Source organism: Streptopelia decaocto, assembly GCF_964273445.1.
Source record: "Streptopelia decaocto genome assembly, chromosome: 2".
Taxonomy (NCBI): domain Eukaryota; kingdom Metazoa; phylum Chordata; class Aves; order Columbiformes; family Columbidae; genus Streptopelia; species Streptopelia decaocto.
This window is the reverse complement of record NC_138655.1, coordinates 4,843,138-4,869,364: the sequence shown is the minus strand read 5'-3', so window position 1 is coordinate 4,869,364 and position 26,227 is coordinate 4,843,138. Positions and strand designations below refer to the sequence as shown.

Below are 26,227 nucleotides of genomic sequence, written 5' to 3'. Positions count from 1 at the left end.
CCAGTAAAAGTAAGAGACGATGTGACGAGGGAGGAGAGAGAGGAGAGAAGGACAACGGGGCAGACGGTACCTCAGCCTCCGCGTCCCGCCCACCAACGTCCTGCCGCTCTGATTGGTCATTTTCCTCAGAGCGACAGCAGAAGCAGCCAATCAAGACACGCGTTACCTTGAGGGCGGGAGGGCCACTGTGTGAGGGCACAGCCCCGCCCCAGCCCGGGCCGGCCCGCGGGGCGGGAGCGAGCGGCCCAGCGGGAAGGAGGCGCCGCAGCCCGCGGTGCCGGCGGCCCCTGTGTACCACCGTACCATGGAGGACGTGCTGCCCCCGGGCCTGCTGGAGATCTGCCTGCTGGTCGGAGTGCCCAGGGAGCGGGTGAGAGCGCTGCTGCAGGTGAGGGGGGGTTCGGTGAGGTGGGGGTCTGTCAGCGCGGGGCTGGGAGTCCCAGCCGGGTCAGCTCCTCCCTGGCCGGGCCTCTCTCCCTCACAGGAATTTGACTAAAACCGAGGGGTTGCCTCGTTGCTGTTACCATCGGAGAGAGCAGAAACACTTGAAAGAAAACTTGTTTTGACGGAAGATCAAAGTAGGGATAATTTTGTAGCAGCGTTAAGTAATTACACTTTTCAAAGGTCTGAGCTTAGATGAAGGATGCAATGTAGCTTTGTATAAGCAGGAACAGCAAAACTCTTGAACAATGCATATCCTTTATTGGATGACATCCCATTTCCCATCTTCCGTTGGAGATAAAAGCCAAAGATAGAAAAATAAAGCCTGGTAACTTGTATCCTTAGGACAACATGAGGTTTGAATCCCTGTGAGATTAATGCTCTGAATTCGGCACAACCCGGCCAAATCAGACAGAGCAGAAGCTGATCAGTTGGTTTCTGCTTTGAATATGTGGTTTATAATTTGTTTATGACGGTAGCCATGTCCCATGTGAGTTAATAATTAAAGTCCTCCTCTTGATTTTACTTTGTTAAAATATTCCGATGGTTTTGTTAGATACCAACGAGTGGGAGAAGCTGCGGTGCCAGCACGTGCCGAACGGCCAAGCTGCTCCCAGTTTTTTTTGGTGTTTTGCTTGAAATTAAATTTGATTGTGTGCTCTAATAGCATTAGATAAAGAAGTCTTTGTTAAATTGGTTGCTGCTTACTCACTCGGGAGACGGCTTTTGCTGATGTCAGCTTCTTAGGTGATATCAGCCAAGTTCAAATTCCACGATCTCATTCACGTATACATGCAAACTGGGGAAGTAATTGTGCCGTGTTGCCACCAGACTGTTGAAATTGTTGTGTATGTGTTGTTTCGGCATCTACATGAGAAAACCCAAAAGAAGGGGAATTTATCTTTTCCTTCAATCTGCTCAGTTTGGTCTCATTGCTTCCAAAAAATCTGTAGAATAGCAAATAAATTGGCTACAAATAGTAGCAGCCATTCTGATATTCCAATTGCATGGCAGTTTTGAATTATTTCTTTGCTCAAGGTATAAAATGGAGTGTCAGATGCTTGTCAATATTAACTATAGTGGTGTCCCTGGAAGCTGTTACACCCCAGGGATTTCAGTCACTGTCTTAGGACAAGTTAATAGATTTACTCTTCTTCCTGTTCCTTTTGTAGTACTATTTACAGGAGGAAATGGTGGAATATGTTTTGTGTCTAGCTTCAGAGAGGGTAGAAAAAAGAGATCTTATTCACAGGAAAAAATAACATTTCAATGGAAAGTAGTGGACCTCTGATATTTACAGATGAAACAGCTCAGTAAACATCTTGAGAGTGCTTCAAATCTTGGTCTTGAAAGTGTGTTTGTGCACTCTTTATTGCAATACAGGGTAATAAAGTCAATGAAGTCAGTTGGAGCATGATATAAACCACTCCCAAAGTAAAAAACTCTTATATGACTGACCTGTTGTCCATGGGGATTCCAGGAAGAAAGATACAGTTTTGCACTGAAGATCATGAAACTGAAGTTTTTGGGCTGTCATCCATCAGTTGTCCTTATTGCCAAGATAATTGTCACCCTAAGATTTGAATTTGAAGAGATCAAAGGCTGCTGTTTGCAGCTAAAGGTGTTGGAAGCATGTATTTTGTAAGAATGAGATGTACAATAGTGAAGATTATACAGCGTCTTTAACAAGACTTCTTTCCCCCAAGCTATCTTCAGCTATAAAGCTGGATTTTGATATGGCAAGCGTGATGTACGAGCTGCCTGCGAGATGCCACAGATCTTCCTATCATCCCAGCACTGGGTTTCGCATCTACCCACCACAGTCAGTGGTGCAGATCTTGTCTCTTCGAGTGTTTGCATCGTGCTTTCTGGCCCTGCTAATGCAGACATAACTACCAAACGACTTTCTGTTGTCTTGTGATGCCCTCCTGGGTGTCAAGTTGTGGAAAAGAAATCAGGTGTGATCAAGTCGAGCATTAGTCAACAGCATGAGGTTCTGGCAGCGAAAAGTAACAGTATAAAGGCTGCATCATGATCCTGAGGGTCTCTTCCAACTGAAATGATTCCATGATTCTATGACCGAAGCTCTCAGGTGAAGGGAAGGGATTATTGCTATTATTGTTATTACTCAACGCTCTTGAGGTCACATCTCACTGACATTTGGGTACTGTGATACCAGGGAACTGCTGACCAGGGGCTGTAAGAGGCCTGGAGGACAAGGGGGAAAGAATCTCCTTCTGATGGGATTTCTGAAACTTGACTGGGTGACCCAGAGCAAGGTGGTCTAACTTCAAAGTTACCATTGCTTTGAGCAAAGTGTTGCACTAGAACCTCCAGGGGCCACTTCCAACCTCATTTTTCTACAGCTTCATACTTTTCCCTGCCCAATTATTCCCTAAAGAACCTAGTTCTTTCATGACATTCAAAATGAAATTAACTTCTTTAGTGATGGGAAGAGGAGAATGAGATCAAGGAAACACTGAATAGTTGAGATCACACTACAAGCTGTGGTTTCAATACACTGCTTCTTGTTTTTGTCTAAAATAGTGTGGTCATTGTAAAAAGTCTGTCTCTTACCTGTGTCTGATATGGCACAGTTGTTACAGGAACACAATCAGTAAATGGGGATGCAATAAAATCCCTGACTTCTGGAATCTTGCAGGAAAGAAAAGGCATTAATGTTTATAAGAAGCTGTGTATGATGCAAGGACATTTGATAGTAAAAGAGAAGCACTTCACAAATGAAGAAGTAAGAGTAGAAGCGGAGAATATAAAATGTTCGAAGAATAGTAGAAACAAGTTAGTACTGTTCTGTTGCTGCCTATTCATTCTCGTTGAACTGAAAGGGTAAGAAAATATGACTTTGGCCATAGATGTTAATAGGAGCTGACTTGAATGCTGACGACTGAGTCACTGAGTCAGCGACAGTGCTGTTCTGTGGGAAAAAAAAGTGGTGTTTAATTCCTATGTTGTAGTTCAAGACATCAAGGACCTGCCATTTCAGAAGCTGTTAGACTGTGAGGCTCTTAAATCACTGGCTGTCATCCAGCGCTTGGTAGCCCTGAGATGCCTTCAATGTAAGTCAGGAGTTGCCCTGTCAAAGCAACTTTGTATGAAAACCTCTGCAGGGCAAATCTGCCAAGTTAAGATTGCTGGTGTTTGAGTAGGTCTGTGCTTTATTTTTTGCAGAACAGCCTCAGGGCTGAGTCTTAATTTCCTTCTGAAATGTTTAGCTGCATGTTATTTTGTGCATGATCATGTTGGATTTATCTGCATTTCCAGTTTCTTCGCTTGAAATGGATCTCAGCTGCCAACTAAGGAAAAGGACACTTGAAGATTTTAGCATGGCAGGATATAGCACCCAGTACCCAATTTATAACATGCTTTTCAAAGTCATTGCTATCTTTTGAATATGCCAGTGAATACTTACCTGAACTTTTATCTTTTCTACTCTAATTTCTTTCTAGTTCAGACTCTGTGTGTTCATTAGAAGACTGTTTTTTCACTTCTTATTTTTATTGAAGTACTTGCAAGCATCTTAGTATAGAATATAGAGCTTAAGATGCAATAACTAATATATCATGAAGGTAAGTATTCTTTCTTATTTTTCCTATGATGCTCAAATGAGAAGAAAACTACTGGTGGACTCATCTACTAGGACAAATTAGCTAAGGCTTTCTGCTCCAAAACTTGGATGGTGGAGGATTTGCTTTAGTGAAGCAATAGAGTTTTGTATGTTGTAGCTATTTTAAAAATTAGGGAAATTGTGAGAGAGGCCTTGGTTCTCAAGGAATATCTTAAATACAATAATACCAATGCATCATGTCTGAAGGTAAAAGCAACATATATGCTTCATTGATCTTTGAATCAGCACAAAGTTGAAAACGAAACAGCTTTTCAGCCGCAGTGAGGTTTGCCTTTCCTGTTTCCAAATATCCGTTGACCAAACAAAGCTTTTACTTGCTGTTTCAACCTTACAGGAAGAACTATAATTGCAGTGAAGTAATTGAAAATGCAGCTGCTTGTCATTACTATGTGGTCAAGAATACAAAGAGTGCTCCGAAGTACAAGGAAATCTCCTTTTCTGTTGACTTCCTCCACAAGTTTTTCATAGCGGGGCACTGAGGGCTTTCAGTGCAGTAGTACTTTTACAAAGCTGCCTACTAAAAAATGTTGTAATTTCGTACATGCTCTTGGGATGCCTGTTCCACTTTGTCATCAGTATGTGGAGAAATTTCTATGGCTTCATGTGGTACAATGTCTTAAAATTGTGTTTATTGTAACAGTGTACTTTCTTGATTGCCTTATAAACTTAAAAGTTGTCTTGTGAAAGTTTGTGTGTGTATCTTTAGTTTTCTTTTCTGTAGCACTGAGTTAAAATATAGCTTTTCCTCAAGTTAATCAAAGACTTATCTAGAGAGTTCAGCTGTCTTTCTTTGTTTTTGTGTATTTGTTGCCTGGTTTCTCTTACTGCCAGTGTATATTTTAAGTATGGCTTATGCTTGATCCTGACACTTTGAAGTAGGATATATCGCATTTGATATGTTAGTTTTCTTGTGCCAAAGGCATAATATTGATATGGTACATTTTGAATGATGAAGAATGATTCTTTGCCTACTGAAAATGCTGAGAGTATTCCCCTTGCATTAACATAGGTAAAGCAAGAAATTAGAAGGAACTATTTAGGAAGAGGGAAAAATGTATTCTAAACCCACAGTTTTAGGAGTAGAGGGAAAACAGGGCTAAAAATGGTTTGAAATAAATTATCAGGATGAGCGTCAATTTAGATTTTGTTTTGTTTTTATAGGGTACTCAAAGAAAACCCAAAAATCTTCCTCCTCTTGATCCAGAAGTTCTTTCTGTGTTTGTGCCTCCATTTATCAGCCGAGATGACTTTCAGGTGACTAACACAAGTGGTAATCACTTGAATAAAAGCAAACGCCGGTCTTTCCGAAAGAAGAAAGAGAGACCAAAGATTGAAAATCTCAAGAGTCTCAATGGGGAGCAGAAAGCACCTGACACCGAAGATATTACAGTTCCGAAGGACATTGATCTTATTGGTTTGCCACAGCTTTGCTTCCCAGGTACAGGAGAACTGTTTTAATATCTATCTGTTGATCCATAGTACAGCCATTTTTTTAAATGATCATCTTCTCTATCTCTTTATATTCCACAATCTAAAAAATTGAGCAGGTCAGTGATGAAAGCAGCTGTTACCTGAATGAGGTGCTCTTACTCTATGGCTATGTTGTGTGTAATGCACCTAAGAACAATAGTAGCTGTTAATTTCTTATTTTTCCTTCCAAAATGATTGAGTACTCTTTCACTTTTCATTTGGTATTAAGATATACCCAAAGTAGTTACTGTTTGCTCCAGGTTTAATTGCAGAAGTTTTAATATGCATGTTGCTGTTGCAGACCTTATAAATACCTTGAAAGAAAAAAGTGAACAAGCCCCATCTATTTTATTTTGCCACTTAAAATACTCAATAGTTCATATAATATTTTTCTTTCTTTTCTAGTGTGCAGCTTACAGCCTTTGTAACAACCCTAAGATCAAATGGATGTGTATTTTAATCTCTTAAAATGAGAAATTTCTCTTGAAATTAAGTGGAAATGTGCAGTATTTGTCATGAATTACTTTTCAAGCAGCTGTAATTAAATATGTAGTTAATAAAAGGGGTTTCTGTCTTCACTGCAGGAGGACTTTCTGTAACTTCTGAATCAAAAGAGGACCACATTCATTTCCTGGTCTTCACAGATGTCTGTGGTAACAGAACATATGGTGTTGTTGCACAGTACTACCAGCCTATGCAAGTATGTTATGCTTTTATTAAAATATATTAAAAGATATAAAATCAAACAAAACACTCTGAGAATAATGTCAGGTTTGATTTATGAAGTGAGTTAACAGATTTTTTTTTTTTAATGTTTGTAGGAATACAGAACAAATCCTACTTTATATTGCCATTGTAAATTAAGTACATTGGAGCTTTATTGTATTAGGAAAAACTGTTACGGATTTCAATTAGGAGTTTTGAATATTTAGGAGCAGACTTTGTCCCTTGGACATGTTTTTGGTGAAGATTGTATCCTGTGTTCTTTCTAAATGTCTTTTGCGCTGAAATTGTTTTTAATACATATGCTTGTCTTGTGAGCTGATGTTTTTCTGAAGGGCTTAAGGGATATAAGTATCCAAATTCCCTTGAAATTTAGAGGGAATTTGGTATCGTATCTCTAGAGTTCTCAAGAAATTATCAGCTATATATTCATGATTAACATAAACACATTAATCTGTAGTTTTCTTGCAGGATGGCTGTATTTCCCGGAATGGACAGGCCCATTGGGAATCTGTGCAGACTGGGAAGATGCCTGTCTGTTTTGTACCATTCGCTATTTGTGTTATATCCAGATATCCATATTTCAATGCCCTCAAGGATTGTCTCTCCTGGTAAGATTTGCTTTCCTGTCTGTTTCTCCTGGAAATAGCTGTGCAGGTTTTAATACATGAATTTACATGATGTGGTTGGGATAGCTGCTTAATGCAAAAACAGGCGTTAGCTTTAAATTATGGTAGTGTGAGACTGTGGGAGAGGAAAAGAATGAATGTGATGTGAATGTTACCCAGACAGTAAGTGCAAGTTCTGAATATCAAACAAATTAGTTATGATGTTGTCTTTGTTTTTTTCAAGGTTTTTGGTGAGTCTAGAAAATACTAATTTGCAGGGAACAGATTTCTGAAAGATTTTGGTATTTTTTGGAAGAGGGTTCACTATAATTTTGCCACACTGGTGAAAATCACTTTGAAATCACAAAAACCTTTTCATAATGCACCAAATAAATGTCATAAGAACATGAATGTATGTATTGATAAGCTGTTAATGACACTTCAGCTAAATAATGCAAGTTACTTGAGGTGAGTACAATGGTTACTTGACTGTTGTAGAACTAGGAGAAAAAGTCTTAAGATACCGAGTACTTCAGGGGTTAGAAACACTCAAATACTCTGCAGTGTAGATGAGTGAAAAGATAATTGAACATGGGTCTCTCCTGTTATTTAGTAATTTAACTTATTTTAGGTTGTGTATTGTTTTATGGTTAAATTGTTAAAATTTATGCACTTCTATTTTGAAGTGGATTAAAAACTCCTTGCATTAGGGAGCCTCTCTGCTGGACATTCCTGGGTAATCTTCACTTGCAGACCTGTAGTCCAAAGGTAGAAGACTCATTTTTTCACTGAATCCCAGTCAAGCTTTCTAGAGTCAAATCTGAAGCGAGGTGTTTTGCTTTTGCAGGTATTTGCTTCTTACCCGTAAGCTGAAAGATGTTAAGAGTTTTAGGCTGGTACTTGGATCTTCCAGTTTGTCCTGCCAGCGGTAGGCTGAGCAGATGAGTAAGCGAGGGTGTGTGTCCTGAGTACAAGCTGAGGTGCATCACTAGTCCCTGACCTGACTCTGTACCAGGAGAAGACATGAGCTTTCATTTCCATGCCCTGTGCAGCTCTTCTTCCCCATGAACCTTCTGCTTGAGGTTCAACAAGGCCAAGCATAAGATCCTTCAACTGGGCGGCCCCTGGTATCAACCCAAACTGGGGATGAAGGGCTGGAGAGCAGCCCTGCAGAGAAGAACTTGGGTACACTGGTGGGTGGAAGGTTAGACGTGAGCCAGAGATGTGAACTTGCAGCCCAGAAGCCAATTGTGTCCTGGGCTGCATCACAAGGAGCGTGGACAGCAGGTCAGGGAGGTGATTCTGCCCCTCTGCTCTGCTCTGGTGAGACCCCCCTGCAGTGCTGGTCCAGCTCTGGGTCCTCAGCACAGGACAGACATGGACCTGTTGGAGAGGGGCTAGAGGAGCCACAGAAATGATCAGCGGCTGGAACAGCTCTGCTGGGAGATCAGGCTGAGAGGGTTGGGGTGTTCAGCCTGGAGGAGAGAAGGCTCTGGGGAGACCTTATTGTGGCCTTTCAGTGCTTAAAAGGGGCCTGTAAGAAATGTGGGGACAGACTTTTTAGCAGGGCCTGTTGTGACAGGACAAGGGGTGATGGTTTTAAACTAAAGGAGGGAGATTCAGACTGGACATGAGGAAGAAATTTTTGACACTGAAAGTGGTGAAACACTGGCCCAGGTTTCGCAGAGAGGTGGTGGATGCCCCATCCCTGGAGACATCCCAGGCCAGGCTGGACAGGGCTCTGAGCAACCTGATCTGGTGAAGATGTCCCTGCTCATGGCAGAGATGACACTGGATGAGCTTTGAAGGTCCCTTCCAACACAAACTATTCTATGATTCTGTGGTGTGTGCTTGGATCTGATTGGAGCACCAACAGCCTTGCCCTGGTTTAGATGAAGAGGGAGCCCTGGAGGAGCAAAGCAGTGCCTTCTTCTTGGCCAATTCAGATGTTGCCTCAAAAAAAGCTGTGATATCAAAAATGAGACACTCTGGCAGCCCTTAAGTATGAGCAAACACCACTGACGCTGTTCATGCTACCTCTGCTCAGTCATTTTAAAATTGGTTTAATGCGCACAAGGGACATGATGGAAACTAGGTATTCCCAGGTTAGTATGAAATCAAGATGATCTGTAAAATATTAATAAAAAGGGAATGTTTGTTTCCCTTTCTCCTTTCCTGCCTAGGTCACTTTTTCCACTCCTTATGTTTAAGCCAATTACCTCAGCTGTTGGTATTGCAGGAACTGATTCATTGCTGCCTTTTTATAGTCTCAAATCCAAAGTAAACTCTAATCTAACTCTTAGAGCTGAATACCTGAGCTGTGGTGCTCTACTGTTTATATCCAGTCTTGAAAATAGCATTCATTCTTTTTTTTTATACTGTGAACACACTAGTGTTCCACTGGGTGGAAAAGAATATAGGCTCAGCTTTGCGGTTATGGTGTTCATCAGTGGTTTATACACTATATTCATCAGTGAGTAATCTGTTTTCTCAAGTGAGATGTTTCTAAGCTGGAAGAAGCAGTCAGTTTGCAAACGGATTTTTTTAAATAGCCCACTAAGGGAGAGGTGGGGAAGTGTTCAGGAAAACCAAGGAAAATTCCAGAGATTACAAAAATGTCGCTTCTATTTGTTTAGAGCAGACAGGAACCAGGTGGAGTTAATTCTCTAGAGATAAAAGCTTACACCTCTGTGTGTGTTTTTTAAACATTATAATTAAATGTTTCTGCCTTGATCATGTGTAGTAGGTTTTTGCACCTATTTAAAGCATTAATGTCCAAGCTAACTACTATGAATGGCTTTTCCCTGTAAGTTGAGGCTGTACTGGTTTCTAAGGGGAGTTCAGATTTATCACTAACCTACTATCTAAGCTTTAAGCCATTTATAAATATATAAATAAATTAAATTAAAATGGAGTTATCAACAGCTCAATAGCCTTCCATGTGAGTAGCATGTGTTGTCCTGGCCATTTAGCAGGGGAATTTCAGGCAGTAGCACAGCTCTTCTCACTCATTTTTGCTGCTGCATCTGCATGTAACATGCAAATGTGTGTAACTGGCAGGCGAGGGGTAAGCAAGTGACAAACCTGCATTCCCCACTGTACTGGGAACTCACTGATTAAGTTTCCATGGTATTTTCTGCTGCATTTTGTTTATTTATTTAAAGCTCATTATCACCACGTATTTTCCTTGATACTATTTGATAGATATTTGCAGAATGTCTGCCCTACTTTATGTTTTTTTTTTTTTAAGTATTTTACTGTGCCAGAGTATACTTGAGTGGGAGGAAAGGAAGGGGTGGAGAGGTACCATTTTTCCTTATCTTGGTTGGGTTACTGAAATTTTTCCATATGGCATGAAACAACTGCTGGGATGTGTGGCTGTTCTGAATGGAATACAAGCAATTACACTGAAGACCTCAGTGATATATTTTGAGCAGCTGTACAGATGGAGATGTTGCAGCTTTTTGTAGCTCTACAAAACATTGACATAGTTTTCCTGTAAACCAGAAAGGGAGTTATTTTCAGTTTGGGTGCCTTAGGCTGTAATCAGGTGGCTGATGGGTTACAAATCTAATTAAATGTTTTAGTTGACCGAGTGCACTCAGGTAGTAGTGCCTCCTATACTTAACAAATAATAACTTGTTCAGCAGTGCACTTGTATCCTTGGAATGCGTCACTGGTATTTTGCAGGATGTTTCAGCTGCTGAATCATTCTGCAAGTCTGGAGATTTCAGAACACTTGCTGGTGGACCTCAAACCACCTATTTCTATTGCATAGCCTTTCCCTTGTGAGAACTAGTGAAAACCCACTATTTGTAATTGCTAATAAGGGCCTGATGTTGAAGTAGCATCTAAAGAGGTTCTGCTTCTATTCAGGAGCTTTTTGCAGCAAGATATTTCATTTTCCTCCAGAATTCTGCTCTCCAGGACCTGCAGTGCACAGGGTTGTTCATAGGTGGGGTGGTACTTGTTTTCATTCAGAAGAGTCCTCAAAAGTCTGTTATTTTTATAAGCCTTCCCAGATAAAATCCAGGTTCTTAAACTTTTTCAAATGTCATAGAAGAAATCACAGCTAAAAACTGAGACTAAACTGAGATACAAAGGCAACGTCTAAATATAAATCCATGTAGGTGCTTTGAACTGCCGGGGGAACTTGCAAACTTTCATCATAGTAACGTAGGTCTTTCTATTCTCTGTAATTAATTTTATAACTAATTCACATTACTAGTGTACAGTGCTTCCAAATCCAGAACAATCTGAATGGAATGTGTCTGCCTCTCTCCAAAGCAAGCAGATGTGCATCTAGACTGTTTCACAACTGTTGGATTATCTTACAACATTATTTGAAGAGGTTCAGTTTGAAATTGAGAGGTTTGGGCACTTTGCACAGGTAGTTTTACCTCAATCTATTAAGCTACATGAAAAGTGAAATATTCCTGGCAGTAATCTCTTTCTGGATGAACTCCCACCTTGGATGGATGAATAGACTCCATTCAAACAGTAAATCTTCCAACCTGTGTGTTCATCCTTTCAGCTGCCTTGAAAAACGGTGGAAGTTTGCAAATAGCTCACAGCACTGAGGCAGTACAAAGGATCTTTCTGAAAAAAATCTGTCTGTGGACAGTTAATAGAGTTAATGGAAGGTTTATAAACTCCTTAGCTCTCTGCTTTAATGTTTCAGAGATTACTTCATTTATTTCAGCAGGCGTTTGTAGTGCGGAGCTGTCAGCTGCTGCTATGTTGCATTTTGGGCACAGTGATCAGAGAGCTCTTACTGTCCTTTCTGTACATCTGCTGCTTTTTCAGCATGGGGGTGAGGTGGTTTCTGTTGAAACATTTACTGGATGTGTTGATATGTGCTTTTTTGTCCCAAAACAAAACAAAAAACCAGCAGGTCTGCCTATGCTCTTAGGTCACATCCAAGGCATTACTAAGTGTGACAGCATAGTTGTTTAAATTGATGACTCTACTGTCTGGTTTTCTTCGATAATTCTTAAATTCTGCCCCCCTCACACATTTTGCACTCTTAAATAGCTGATGGACTTTTTGAGAATATTTTAACAGCATAGTACACAGTCCAAATGTGGCTTTAGCAAACTGAATTGTCTCATTAATCCAGTTAAAAGCTCAGTAATATATGACAATATTTTTGTTTGGGAATCTAAATGCCACACACACATATGATGTCCTGGATTCTAATAAATCTCCTGACCCCTTCAGTTGCTTTCTAATCCACTTTCTGAAGAACAAGTATTTTTCAGCAGGAAACCAATAAAACTGCAAACTGAAATAAAACCTTAAGGGGGGATATAACCATATTAAGTTCCTAGTTTCTGTATATATAGATTTTCAGGCTTAAATTTCTGATTTTGTGAAGGCTTGGGGTCTGTTGTTTTTCTATAAACATATGCATGTGAATCTTATATTGAACTAAATCCACTTTCTGACTACAAATATTTAACTTAATTTACATTTCAGAAATGCTGTTGGACTTAATGGTTTGCAGTCTTAATATCGTGTATGTTTAAATGTTCATGAATTGATCTGGCGTATAATATAAACCATGTGGCCTTTGTGGCTTTGCCACAGCTAGGGTAATAGAGGTCTAAAATGGAAATATTTGACAGGTTTGCACAACTGTATTTGTTCTTTGTAAGGGTAGGAACAATAGCAAAGAGCAAAGTTCATGTGGGCCGAGGCCTTACACTAAATACGGCTCTTGCTTCACATTCCTCTACAGTTAAGCCCATGTCTAAACCCTCCCTTTTCCTTTGATGTTGTTTTTTATCCCGGAGCTGATGTCTGATGCTTGAGGTGGGAGAAACACCGTGGCGCTATGTTACAACTTGTGGGTGTTTTGTTCCTCAAGCAATATCTAGAAGACGCTTTCTTTAGGTGCGTCTCACCTCTAGGTTTTCTTTGCCATCATGACACCCAGTGTGCTGTCCGAATCCTCTGATTTATATGACGGAGCACTATTTATGCATGGAAATAATAAAAAAAATGCTTCTGACACAGCAGCATCATTAAAATTAAATGGAGCTGCTAAAGTATCTAATAAATTAGAATCTAATTAGCTGGAATAATAGCTTCATTGCTCCTAATAATTTTTTGTAGCTTGAGGTTATCAGCAAAAAGGCTTTTTTTCTGTTTGCATGTTACTATTTATGACTAATTTTCTATAATTTAATTTCAGCTTACTAGTGCAACTGCGGCCTTTCAAGGATTTAGATGTTGAGGAGCACATAAAAGAATTTGCAGCAAAGTTATTTTTAATACCCAGCCCGCCACCAGGACCACTCCACTTGGTAATTACTGATGTTGAATTTCATAATTACTGTAACGTTATGTCTTACAAAGCATGAAGATGTTGTTTTCTATAAATTTGGGGACATTCTTCAGTGTCAGGTCAGATATATTGCTGATAGAAAACTAATGTCAGTACCTGTGCTTTGAAAATAAGGCTATGCATTATTTGTACATAAAATAACAGTGTGACCAGGGTGCAGGTGTGAGCACTGGCATACCAGTTAGTCATGCTGTTTAATTTTCAACACACTCCTGGGAAGGATTTAGCACATCCCAACTATTTACTGTCTTGAGATGATACCTGAGTAGGTCTGGGGACAGCATTGTCTAGTTTTTGGTTTCTAGAGGGGCACCCCCACATATCATCTGCTAGAACTGGTTGGAACTAGTCTGCAACTGCTCTATAAGAATGAAAGCTTCATTTTCACCTGAAATGGCATTGCCTTCTCATTGAATAAATCTGTATAAACTCCAGTAAGTATCACTCAGCCAAAGTGTGGGAGTTACATGTCTTATGTCTGCTACAGGCTCGGGGAAGAGTGGCTGGAAAGCTGCTTGGAGGAGAAGGACCTGGGGTTGTTGGTGACGGTGGCTGGACATGGGCCAGCAGTATGCCCAGGTGGCCAAAGAGGCCACCAGCATCCTGGCTTGTATCAGCACTGGTGTGGCCAGCAGGACCAGGGCAGTGACCGTCCCCCTGTCCTGGACACTGGGGAGGCCAAACCTTGAATCCTGGGTTCAGTTTTGGGCCCCTGATTATGAGAAAGCCCTTGAGGTGCTGGAGCAAGTTGAGAGAAGGGAACGGAGCTGGGGAAGGGGCTGGAGCACAAGTGTGATGGGAGCGGCTGAGGGACCTGGGGGCTTCAGCTGGAGAACAGGAGCTGAGGGGAGACCTTCTGATCTCTGAACTGCCTGAAAGGAGCTGCCCAGGGCAGTGGTGGAGTCACCATCCCTGGAGGCGTATAAAAGGTGTTTAGACGAGGTTCTCAGGGACATGGTTTAGTGCCAGAGTCAGGTTATGGTTGGACTTGATGATCCTGAGGGTCCCTTCTAACTGAAATGATTCTAAGATTTCTATGATTGCAACTCTGATACTCTTCATTGTGTACAGCTGTAGAAAGTTTGTGAGGAGAGTCAGTGGAGCTCAGTGTATTTCAGATTTTCCTACAGCAAACCTTGTGTAACTGTGATGAATCACAGCTTGTGGATGCTTGTGCCTGTCATCTTGATTACGTGATGGGTGGACCTGCAGTGGTGTGACTGAGAAGCAGCGCAGTCCCTGTGAGAGGAAAGAGGCCAAAGAAGTAATTTGCTGGAACAACACGTAAAGCTCTGGACTTGTTATTTTCTTGTATCTGAATGACTGGGGAAGCAGAACAGCGTGAAGTGGATCAAATATTCCGGGTTGGCTGCTGCCTGGATAAAACCTTTTTGAGAAGAGAAACTCACATAAATATTTGTATTCAGTGTAGAAGCTGAGGTGTGTGGGCTGTATTTTCGTCTTCATAACCTTCCCAAGTCAAACTGTATGTTAGCTGAGTCAGTGATTGCAGCAGACTCTCCCTTTTATCTACAGAAATGGATTTTAGGGAAGGAATGCTTGAGCCACGGACTTTTCCTTAGCTGCTTTCCTTGACCCTGGGATGATGGGGTAGGAAAAAATAGCACAGCTGGAAAATTGTCTGAATGATTGGCTGACCCAGCTGCTGAGTGCTGAAATGTGGAGCACGTGCAGGATCTGGCTGGATTATTTGAAAAACTGGATGAGCTCCCTCCTTTTGGCTTGTTCTATCTTCTAACATGAGCACGCATGCTTAGTTCTTCTGTTCGTATTTTTTCTGTTTCTTGTCTGAATTTTATCAGTACTTCTGATTTCCCAGATGTATCTACAAATATTAATATACATTCTATTATTTTGTTATGCCTATATGGTTGGACTCAGTGATCCTGAGGGTCTCTTTGAAGCAAAACGCTTCTTTGATTCTATGACTCTAAAACAAGTTTAATTCTGTTAAAAAATATATATATATATATATATATAAAATTTTATTGGCTAAATAACCTATGAGAATGAAAAGAGGCAAAGTCCATGTTAATCTTTCAAGCTGATTATTATGTCTTTTAATATTTCCCTCTGTATTTCAGTTTTCTGCAGTACATGAATATCTTTTTTGCTTTCAATCTTAGTATTTTGTAGTTGGAACTAAAATCCTGAATTGTATGTGTTGTGGGAACATTTTCTTTAAGAAGTAAATGGAAAACATCTGCTATTACAGGTATTTAATATGAAACCTCTTCAAATAATTATTCCTTCACGAGAGGATCCGGACAGTCCAATTATTGACTTGGATCTTCACCTTCCATTGCTGTGTTTCAAGCCAGAGCAAGTGCTGCAGGTAAAGCTAACTGATACTTTAAAATGTATTAGAGATTGACAGTAATGCTTATTTGTGATTTAGAAAAAATCAAGATGTTTAGTTATAAACATTAGTTATAGTGTTATTTCTGCATATTAGAGCTATGGGACAATAAAATATACTTCTCCCTAAGATACTTTATTTATAGATGGGATTAGATTAAAGCATGTTGGAATTCTTTCTCCTGTGGCTTAGCAGTAGGTGCTGAATTTCTTAAGAGTGTATTTTAAGATATAAACACCCAAGCTGATTGACAGATTTTATTTTGAATTCTCGTTACGTGCAAATCTACAAGATTCATAAGAACTTTTTTCGTATATAAGAAAGGGACCTGTAGGCTGGATTGGTAGCAGTTGACACTCTCATATAAATAAAGTGTAAATGCTGTAGAAAGACAAAAAAATACAAAAAGCTATTTGCAAAGAATTTTTTCAATGCTTCATAGAATCTCACAATAATTTTCGTGTGGAGTGTCCTTTGTAGGTTTCCTGGTCTGATTTCCTGTGAAAGGCCACCTGTGAAGTTAAATTAGGTTGCTCAAGGTCATCAGTATTCTTGGTGCTTCTAAAAAGAGCAGGTTGGAGGCCTCTTTCAAGGGATGCTTGCAAACCTCCTCAGTCCTGAGAGCAGGCAGCCCTGGCTTAGTTTTTTTTGGTTTTTAATTCTGCCATATGTGCATGTTATGAATAAAACTATATCAAGTCCTAAATGGTCCTCTGCAACTGCCATTCAGTGAGACCTGGACAGGCTGGACTAGGCAGAGAAGAACCTGATGAAGTTCAACAAGGGCAAGTGTAGGGTTCTGTAACTGGGGAGGAACAACCCCAGGCACCAGTACAGGTTGGGGTGGACCTGCTGGAAAGCAGCTCTGCAGAGAAGGACCTGGGAGTTCTGGTGGACAACAGGTTGACCATGAGCCAGCAATGAGCAATGTGCCCTTGTGGCCAAGAGGCCAATGGTACCTGGGGTGCATTAGGAGGAGTGTGAGCAGCAGGTTGAGGGAAGTTGTTCCTCCGACTCTGCTCTGCTCTGGTGAGGCCACATCTGAAGTTCTGGGTCCAGTTCTGGGCTCCCCAGTTTAAGAAAGTCAGGGAATTATTGGAGAGTGTCCAGTGGAGAGCTACGAACTTGCTGAGGGATTTGGAGCATCTTTGTATGAGGAGAGACTGAGGGAGCTGAGGCTGTTCAGCCTGGAGAAGAGAAGCTGAGAGGGGATCTCATCAATGTTTATAATTATCTCCAGGGTGGGTGTCAAGAGGATGGACCAAACTCTGTTCAATGGTGCCCACTGACAGGATGAGGGGCAACGGGCACAAACTGAAGCACAGGAGGTTCCATCTGAATATGAGGGGAAACTTCTTTCCTTTGAGATGCCAGAGCCCTGGAACAGGCTGCCCAGAGAGGTTGTGGAGTCTCCTTCTCTGGAGACATTCAAACCCACTTGGACACATTCCTGTGTGATCTGCTCTGGTGAACCTGCTTTAGCAGATGGGTTGGACTGGGTGATCTCCAGAGGTCCCTTCCAACCCCAACCATTCTGTGATTCTTTGATCTAGTGCATATTGAGCATGGAGTTTTATCTGTTAGCACCTCTGTGAGATGTCCCGTGTGTCTTCAAGGCTTCTTGGCTTGAATTCATCCCACCTAACTTGCAGCCTCTGAGTTTGGTGTTTAGATGGGGCCCCTTCTCTCAGTGGAAGAGGGTGGGCATCTCCTGGTACCTTCCCAAACTGCTCTGTGGAAACACTGCTCTCCAGTGGCACCATGAGGAATGTGACCATTTAGTCTTGAATAAATGTTTGGCTGAGATGGCTAAAACCTCGGTAGTCTTTGTGTTCACCACCAAAGGTTGGTTTGTTTATATTCTTCATCTGGGTGCTTTTTACAGGTGTTTTACAGTCTAATACAACTCAGTAAACATTTAACATTTTGGGTGGTTTTTTTTTTCCAGATTATGACCTGTATTTTAACTGAGCGGAGAATAGTTTTCTTCTCTTCGGATTGGGCTCTGTTGACGCTCGTTGCTGAATGCTTTATGTTGTACCTCCACCCTCTTCAGTGGCAACACACGTTTGTGCCTATTCTGTCCCGTCAAATGCTGGATTTTGTCATGGCCCCAACATCTTTTCTTATGGGATGTCATACTGATCATTTTGAAGTAGTTAGCACGGTATGTTTTAGACAATTACCACTCTCGCTATTCACTTTCAGTGCATTTGTCCCCTCACTTCTTTCAGATGCATTTCAAAACTTGCTTTTTTTCTCTAGATCTGTGAGACAAGAAGAAATTAAAAGTAATGGAACATAGTGATGTGACCACTGATTTACTGGAAAAAAAAACCTTATTATTGTATCCCTTACCTTTCTTTTCTTTGCAGGATAATGATTTTTGTGAGTTCAAGTTTCATTTGGGGAAATATTCTACCAACGTGTCATTTGTATAGTATAAAGAGTTTCCCTTCAGATTGGTGAGGTTATTTTTTGCTTGGAGTTGTGTGGGATCAATTAGGTACCTTTTCCAAGCATCTGGGTTAAGTACTGAGCATGCACTTGGAAATACTCTGATAATGCTGCTGTTCCCCATAGTGATGTTAAGTATTTAATACTATTAAAAAGGAAAAAGCAATGTAAAGAATAGAATTTCACAATTTTTATGGAGGCCTTTTGTCTTCTTTTTTCAGAATCTTAGTTAACTAAGCCTTTCTCAGTGGGTAACGTTAATCCTGGTCACCTAAAAAGGTTTAAGAAAAGCTCAGTTTCATAGTGGAGGGCTAATGTGAATATACTTTTTTGAGGGTGTTACGTAGAGTTTCTGTGAGTTTGAGCAATTGAACAGAGAAAAATTATATGAATTTATATTAGATGAATCCATCTGATTATAAGCCAAAGTGAAACTGGTCCATTCAGGCAAGTCCAAAATGAACAAAGAATTAAGTTAAAATGAAGCAGATAAATACTTATTTTAGTTAGTGGTAAGATGATGTCACTACCAGAAATAAGTAGAGATTAGAGATCACGTTTTTCTTTGACATAATTTGAAAGATTTCCTGCTTGCTTGTATATACACTGTGTTGCAGACTGATCTTTAAGGTTATTAAAATTGTGAACGGAGAGATCAGCGTGGGCTTTACCTCTGTGTGACTTTTTGTGCATTTGCACATCTTTCTGTGTTTGAGACTAATATATAAACCCTCCCTCTCCCTGTCATCCCATGGCAAAAGTGCAGCAGTAAATACTCAATAGAGAATTCTTTCTGGGAGCTTCTTGGTGTATATATGTATAGTTTTGTACATCATATCCTTATAATTTATAGCTTTTCAAGGATGTACTTAGAGATCCAGTATTAATTTAATTCTCCATGGAGAGCTTATTAGGTTAATAAATGTTTATGTACTGAGATTAATCTCAATTTAATGACATTTCTTTTTCTTGAAAGTGATCGTTTAGTTATCCACACAGTCTTCTACTTGGGGAAAACAAGTCAATTGTTTTCTAGTTTACCTCTTTGGTGAAATAATTCACTGTTTGAGGAGTACACAAAGGAAGAGTAAGTGTTTTAACAGTATACGTATATTTACAGTCATTCTATTTTCTTTTGTTAAAAGGAAACTGAAGATTTAATTCTAATTAATATAGATAATGGAGATATTACACATTCAAAAATGGTTGAAGAGGAACCTGAAATTCCAGATGTTCCAGCACAAGCAGCGGAAACTTTCATAAAAAGGTGAAAAGATGTCGAAGTTGTGTTTATCTTAGTGTATAAATCATGCTCTTTTTAAATTGTACATTTGTATTATTTATTATTATATTAATTTATTCATATAAACTCCATTTGGTAAGGGCAAATTGAAAATTTCAATTAATTAATATGCAGATATCTTTAAGCAGTTATAACCATATTATTTTACTTGGAGTTCTTGCTTCTTTTTTATTACTGATAGGAATTATTCTCTGAACTTTACTGTTCTTTACACAGCAGACTGAGCACGCTGTGATTTACACGTACTGGTAGGACTTCCAGGAACCTTCTTAGCTTGTCAACACTTGCAAATCAATCTTGCACTTTCTCTAGCTGGAAGATGCACGAGGCCTAAATGACTTTTTCTTTAAAAGGCATGAAAAAATGCTTGGTGTTACAACGTAACTTGGTAATTCTCTTCCCTGTGTAGAGTGGAGAGTCTTCAGCTGCATTATGACCTAGAGCTTTGCCATCTCCGGGCCAGCGTGGATCTTGGTGAGCTCCAAATGCGCAGAAGGGCTTGGCAGCAGAAGCTGAATACAGAAGTTCAGCAAACAGCTTTGCAGTTAATTGTTAATATCTTCAGGTGGGCAGATATTATTACTTTTTTTTTTATTATAAGAGCGTATAGTACTGGTTAAGACACTTCCACTGTCACTGAAAATATTCTTATTTTGTCTTACTGGATAGATATTTAGTGAATATCTTATGTTTTGTGAGGGAATATGAAAAGGAGGTCCCGCTAGCCTGCTGGAATAGCAATAATTAATGTATTTGGGTACATATGCATTGCTAGGACATCTTAGATAAAATTGTCCTTATTTGGACTTGTATGTCTTCTGTATGACGATTCCAGGAAGAGAAGTGCAGTCTTCATATTTTGTGATTAGGAAAAGCCTAAGGCCCAGTATGGATATTAATTTATTACTGGAAAACAGTCACTCCTGTTAGAGGAAAATGAATTTGAACTGGGACAGGGTAGAAGAGCTGAAAGCAGGATCGGGAGTTCACAACACCTTGGTGTGTTTTGGTTAACCGAACAAATGCTGAGAATGGGGGAGCTACCTGGAGAGCGCAACCACATGAGGATGAAGGAGCGAGAGGAGCTCAGGGAGAGAGTGTTGGCACAAGAAAGATGCGTCTTGGGTGTGGTTGGGACTGACATTTTAATAACGATGTGAAGTAGTTTGTTTTTGTTGTGTTTTTCTTTTTCTCTAGAAAAAGGTCAAGCTATGCTAGTTTTCCTTGTTCTTAATCTAATGTAATGTGTTGATACCCACAGTTGCTTTATCATATCAGTCTGGGTACTGGTTGTAAATCCTGCTATTATATTATTTGCTTGTATTTGGAGAGGGAAGTGTGGTAGGTGATTTGTACAAAAAATGCAGCAAATGGATGGCTGGTTTGCACATGCTTCATTTATTTGCATGTAGATTCTAACGTAGTAGACCATGAAAATGAACAGACTTTACAGCCAACACAGCTAGATAAGGAAAATGAAATCCATTTACAACCTGGTGTGCTACCACTGTGGGATTTGGTGGATTTCGGTGTTTGGCAACAATGAATTCCAAATAAAGACGAGGAGAAAGGCATTTTGCTGCTAACAGCTTGAACTCTTTAACGCACTGAACGCTCGGCTACAGAAATGAACAGATGCTTTGGTCTCTAAGAGAGACTATGTTTTGCAAAGGGGGTGGATCTTTTCTTGCTTTCTTTCTCTTTTCCTTCAAACTTGCTTTCTTTGTTCTTTTTTTCAGCCTTGTTTCTTCTGTCTCCTAATGCTCTGTCTACCAGTGGCCACGAGTCGAAGGAAAGTAAATCTCTGATGCAATTGTGCTGCCAGTTGCTACCGTCCTCAGTGAAGCACTGTAGTATTTTTGTGTGTGTGGAGGTTCTGTGTTTAAAGCAAACAATGCTAAATTATGTAGAATTATTGAACTCTGTACTTTCACTAATCTTCTTCTCTGAACTCCTATAGCTTGGTAAACTGGTAATGGGTTTTTATCGCTGATTTATGGAAGATAAACGATCTATAGGCCTTCATCTTCCAAATTGCTGATGTGGATGGGCACACTTGTCTTTTTAGTGCTCCAGATGGGTTGTATGTGGTTCAAGAACTGCATATATAAATGTAAAACCAGGATTGAAGCCCAAGTCATGACTTAAATATATAGATTCTTCTCTGTGGGTCAGTAAAATTGATCTTGCAGACTCTAAGTGAATTTGCTGATTTGAAATGCCTGTGGAAGCAGGCGGCCTTGTCTTCCTTATAGAAAAAGAATGCAAACTCTTATGATTCAGTAACTTAGACTTGTTCATTAAAACTGAGTTTGCCTTCTGATACTGCAGCGTATTTCTGTTTTGCCTTCTCATGCTGCAGCTTATTTCTAGTTGTACCAGTGGGCTGCTGCTACTGCAAAAGTGTAACCTACTTACAAATCTCCAAGCGTATTTATCTATTTGCTTATTTTTGTCTCCAGGGAGGTAAAAGACCATCTAAATTATGAACACAGAGTGTTTAACAGTGAAGAATTTCTGAAAACAAGGGCAGTCGGAGACCAGCCATTTTACAAAAAGGTAAATTCAGTGTTAAATATGTTGTGATTCTTTGTTGTTAATCTGTATTTTAGGATTAATGCCAAAAATTAACAGAATGGTCACAGTGTGGTGGTGTTGAACCATGAACTTTCACAGAATGCTTTACCAAATTTAATTTATTTACTGTAAACAGATATTAGGAAACATTTTGGAGAGCAAGGTACTATGTAATTCCAGAGCAAATTAAACGTAATTCCTCGGGGGTGAGATTAACCTACAGCAGATGGTCAGTAAAGCTACGTCTAAACTGTATTTTAAGCACAGGCATCTGTCCAAACTGTTTGGAGCAAAGCCTGTATGTAGACGGGAGTTTTCAGCGAGCCTGTGAGCACAGTAGAAAGGAGCTCAGATGACACAAATGGAGGTATTAAAACCTGCTTTATCCGCAATAGCGCGTGGGGCCTCTGCTGTCGGGTGGCCCCAGGCCATGTGCCTGTTTCCCACAATGTGTGACACTGGTGTCCTCAGGGCTTGCAGAGTGACAGGGCACACGGGACATACATTGATTTAGCTGACGTGCTTTACCAGGTAGTATAACCATAGCTTACTTTGATGTACTGGAGAAAACTATAAAGTGATATTCAAACAGCGTGGAGCCTCAGGCCAGGCCCAACAGTGCTGGAGGCTAAAGGACAACCTGGAATACCCGCTTGCTTTTTCTTAAACCTTCTGCTAATTCAGCTTATTAGATACTTCTCTGATTCAGCCTGGAGAACAGGAGCTGAGGGGAGACCTTCTGATCTCTGAACTGCCTGAAAGGAGCTTGGAGCATGGAGGGGGTTGGTCTCTTCTCCCAGGTAACAAGTGACAGGATGAGAGGAAATGGCCTCAAGTTGTACCAGGGGATGTTTAAATTGGATATTAGGAAAAACTTCTTCATGGAAAGGGTTGTCAGGCACTGGAACAGGCTGCCCAGGGCAGTGGTGGAGTCACCACCCCTGGAGGAGTTTAAAAGACATGTAGATGAGGTTCTTAGGGACATGATTTAATGCCAGAATTAGCTTTTGGTTGGACTTGATGATCTTAAGGGTCTTTGCCCACTAAATGATTCTGTGGTTCTGTGGTCACTACCTGAGTTCTGAAGGGATGCAAGATGTCTTTCTTGGCTTCTTGCACCCTTTGGTGCAATTTACATTATAGTTTTTAACAGGTACTTTATTAAGTAGTTTCTTATTATACCCTACTGTAAAACGTGCTGCCATTTAAGCTTCTCAAAAGTAAAATATTATTGCACTTTTTTTGGTGATACTGTAGCTTGTTTAACCATCTTGTGGGTCAAAGCAAATGTTTAACAAGGAATGTAAGGAAGTGCATCTCCTTTTAATTATGCTCCATACGAAAGTTACAGAGGTTTCCTTTGCCACTGGAACTTGGCGGTTTGCTCTCTGGAGTAACTGGTTTACACCTGGTGAAAAGATCTCTTCATTAACATCAACATACCACAGTTGATAACTCTTTTGTTTCCTACTTCAAACATATGATAAGAAAAAATTCCGAACATCTGTTTAAAGAAGATGTTGGTATGTGAAGGAAATTATCAGAAAAATATCTGATTTTACCTAAGTGGTAGTGACCACGCTTGGCAGAATATCTGGCAATTTGAAGATAACAAACTGATGAATCCTACATAGGAAATAATGTTTGTTGGCTCAAACTTGCACTGCTAAGAAACATACTTAAAAACAAGCAAAAAGGAAAAATTAAAAAGAACCTATTAATATGTCATCAGGAGAGAAATTAATTAGAAATGTTCTGACCAGAACTCCAAAAATCATTAGAAAGGACTCATGCAGTTCCTGCAGTTTGTCATCCCCTGTACGTACAATTGCCAACAACAGATGCCATCTACTGGAGAAACACCTGAAAGCAGAAATCTTAATTCTTTTGTAGATGCCATTTTACAGATTACGTTGCAAATGCATTGATAAGAGGCATCTTGAATTGGAACGACCTATTTGTTGGTGAAATATTTCCATTAATTACTTTTGAATCTTGCTTATTTGTTTTTTAAAATACGTCATAGGAATACACTGACGTCTGATCAGTGTCATGTTGTTTATTTTTTCCTGTGTTTAATTCCAAGACTAAGAAAGGTACCTTAGGCAAACTGCTGAAATACATAATTAATCAAAGTGTTTTCATAGTTACAATCAAAGACACAACTGTCTTTTTGTTAGTAAGTTTATAAAAGCTGGAGGTTGTATGAACATAAAGACAGTATTCCTGGTTATAACAATATTGTCTCCTGATGCAGTTTGCATTGGATTTTCTGAACAGATTACTTTTCATCTTGTATTAATTTCCAGTGGTGGGAGATTTAAATTCACACTTGGCATTTTTGATGATGCCCTCTCTCCTAAAAGTAGCAATTTGACTTTTCAGAAATTATTTCTGGATGACTCCATGGTAATTACCTTGAGCAGGGAACAATTTTGGGGGTTACCAGAGAGAAGATGGCTCACTCCTCTTTTCAATTTGATAACAGAATCTCGAGTGTCACAAACTTCATATTCCAAACCACAGACAGTGTTGTCAGCACTTAGCAGAAAATATACTGTTAAACTTGAGTAGCTAAAACTCTGTTTTGATCAGTGTTCCTTGATTTTGTTTGGTTTCATCTTTTGGAAGGTGGTCTGAGATTCTTGGTTGCCACTAATACAGTGAAGGTAAAGAATGTGAATGGAGACAGAGTCAGTTTCTTGTTGTTGAAGCTTTCAATTGTTTTGCTTTTTTGATCGCTAAATTGGAAGTTCTCAGCTCTGCATATGTACCAGTGATAAAAATGGAGCTTGGAAATGATCCACACTTAACCGGTTTGTGTCTCACAGGTTTTAGAGACCTACATGTTTCACTCTTTTCTCAAAGCTCGTCTGAACAGAAAAATGGACGCGTTTGCTCGGCTCGAGTTGAGTACCCAGTCTGAAGAGGACAGGTGAAGTTTTCTCATTCTTTATGCTGATTTTGAATCTTTTGTTGATATCACTGCTAAAAGTCCATTTGAATCTATTGGTATGAGATCAGGCTGTCTATGAATAAGATTATGACTAATTGATAGGCATTTTATTAAGATTATTGCAAAAGAGTGACACGAACATATCCAGCTGTGGCTGTTGCACTGTAAATTGGTACTATAATTGTAATTTAGTAGTATTATACAGAAAAAAATAAAATCAGGTAGTGATTTAGTGTGTCTATATATACTGAATTTTAAAACTAGTTATATATTTTTAACATTTTTCTTAGGTTCAACTTGATGTTTCATACCCCGAGAAGAATGACTATGGAGAAAATGGCTTCAAAACTGTTTAATTCACAATACAAGATTAGCAGGCGCATGGTAATCAGTATGCCTAATCTGCAAGATATCAAACTGCCAGAGGGCCCGACCAGAAATTCCTCGCTTCGAAGAATAGAAACAGGTGTCGGTAAGGGAAGAACGTGTTGAACAAATACAGCATCTTTTTTCTTGTCTTTATGGGTGACATTGCTGAATAATTTTCACCGAAATAGTGTTACATGCTGGAAAGAAATGGTGAGCAGGGTCGTTTTGAGCTGAGCCTGCTGTAAGTTTTGCTCTACCACAAAAGACTGGTCACAACAGGACTGATAATGTAGATTTGCTTCCTGCATTGGTAACCACGTTCAATCCTCACCCACCTTATGTCCGCCTTATGTCCTTGTGGCCAGGAAGGCCAATGGCATCCTGAGGTGTATTAGAAGGGGGGTGGTCAGTAGGTCGAGAGAGGTTCTCCTGCCCCTCTACTCTGCCCTGGTGAGACCACACCTGCAATATTGTGTCCAGTTGTGGCCCCTCAGTTCCAGCAGGACAGGGAACTGCTGGAGAGAGTCCAGCGCAGGGCAACAAAGATGCCGAAGGGAGTGGAGCATCTCCCGTGTGAGGAAAGGCTGAGGGAGCTGGGGCTCTGGAGCTGGACAAGAGGAGACTCAGGGGTGACCTCATTCATGGTTACAGATATGTAAAGGGTGAGTGTCAGGAGGATGGAGCCAGGCTCTTCTCGGTGACAACCGATGACAGAACAAGGGGTAATGGTTGTAAACTGGAACACAGGAGGTTCCACTTAAATTTGAGAAGAAACTTGTTCCTGGTGAGGGTGGCAGAGCCTGGCCCAGGCTGCCCAGGGAGGTTGTGGAGTCTCCTTCTCTGCAGACATTCCAACCCGCCTGGACACCTTCCTGTGTAACCTCATCTGGGTGTTCCTGCTCCATGGGGGGATTGCACTGGATGAGCTTTCCAGGTCCCTTCCAATCC

The 26,227-nt window shown here is 40.2% G+C and overlaps 1 protein-coding gene across 2 annotated transcripts in view; it reads left to right on the top strand.

Annotated features, from left to right (window-relative positions):
• The first annotated feature begins 239 nt into the window (after positions 1-239).
• DENND3 (DENN domain containing 3) overlaps positions 240-26,227 on the top strand; it is a 40,003-nt gene continuing 14,015 nt past the window's right edge. The window contains exons 1-12 of one of the 2 annotated variants that reach the window (XM_082045248.1): positions 240-388; positions 5,249-5,525; positions 6,142-6,257; positions 6,752-6,891; positions 13,085-13,196; positions 15,474-15,593; positions 17,566-17,784; positions 19,220-19,341; positions 19,787-19,942; positions 21,840-21,936; positions 24,786-24,889; positions 25,201-25,382. In XM_082045248.1, coding sequence (XP_081901374.1) covers positions 305-388; positions 5,249-5,525; positions 6,142-6,257; positions 6,752-6,891; positions 13,085-13,196; positions 15,474-15,593; positions 17,566-17,784; positions 19,220-19,341; positions 19,787-19,942; positions 21,840-21,936; positions 24,786-24,889; positions 25,201-25,382 — 1,729 coding nt within the window. In that variant the 5' untranslated portion in view covers positions 240-304. Of the gene's footprint in view, positions 389-5,248; positions 5,526-6,141; positions 6,258-6,740; positions 6,892-13,084; positions 13,197-15,473; positions 15,594-17,565; positions 17,785-19,219; positions 19,342-19,786; positions 19,943-21,839; positions 21,937-24,785; positions 24,890-25,200; positions 25,383-26,227 lie in introns of those variants that run through there. The other variant, XM_082045249.1, reaches the window with a different exon arrangement.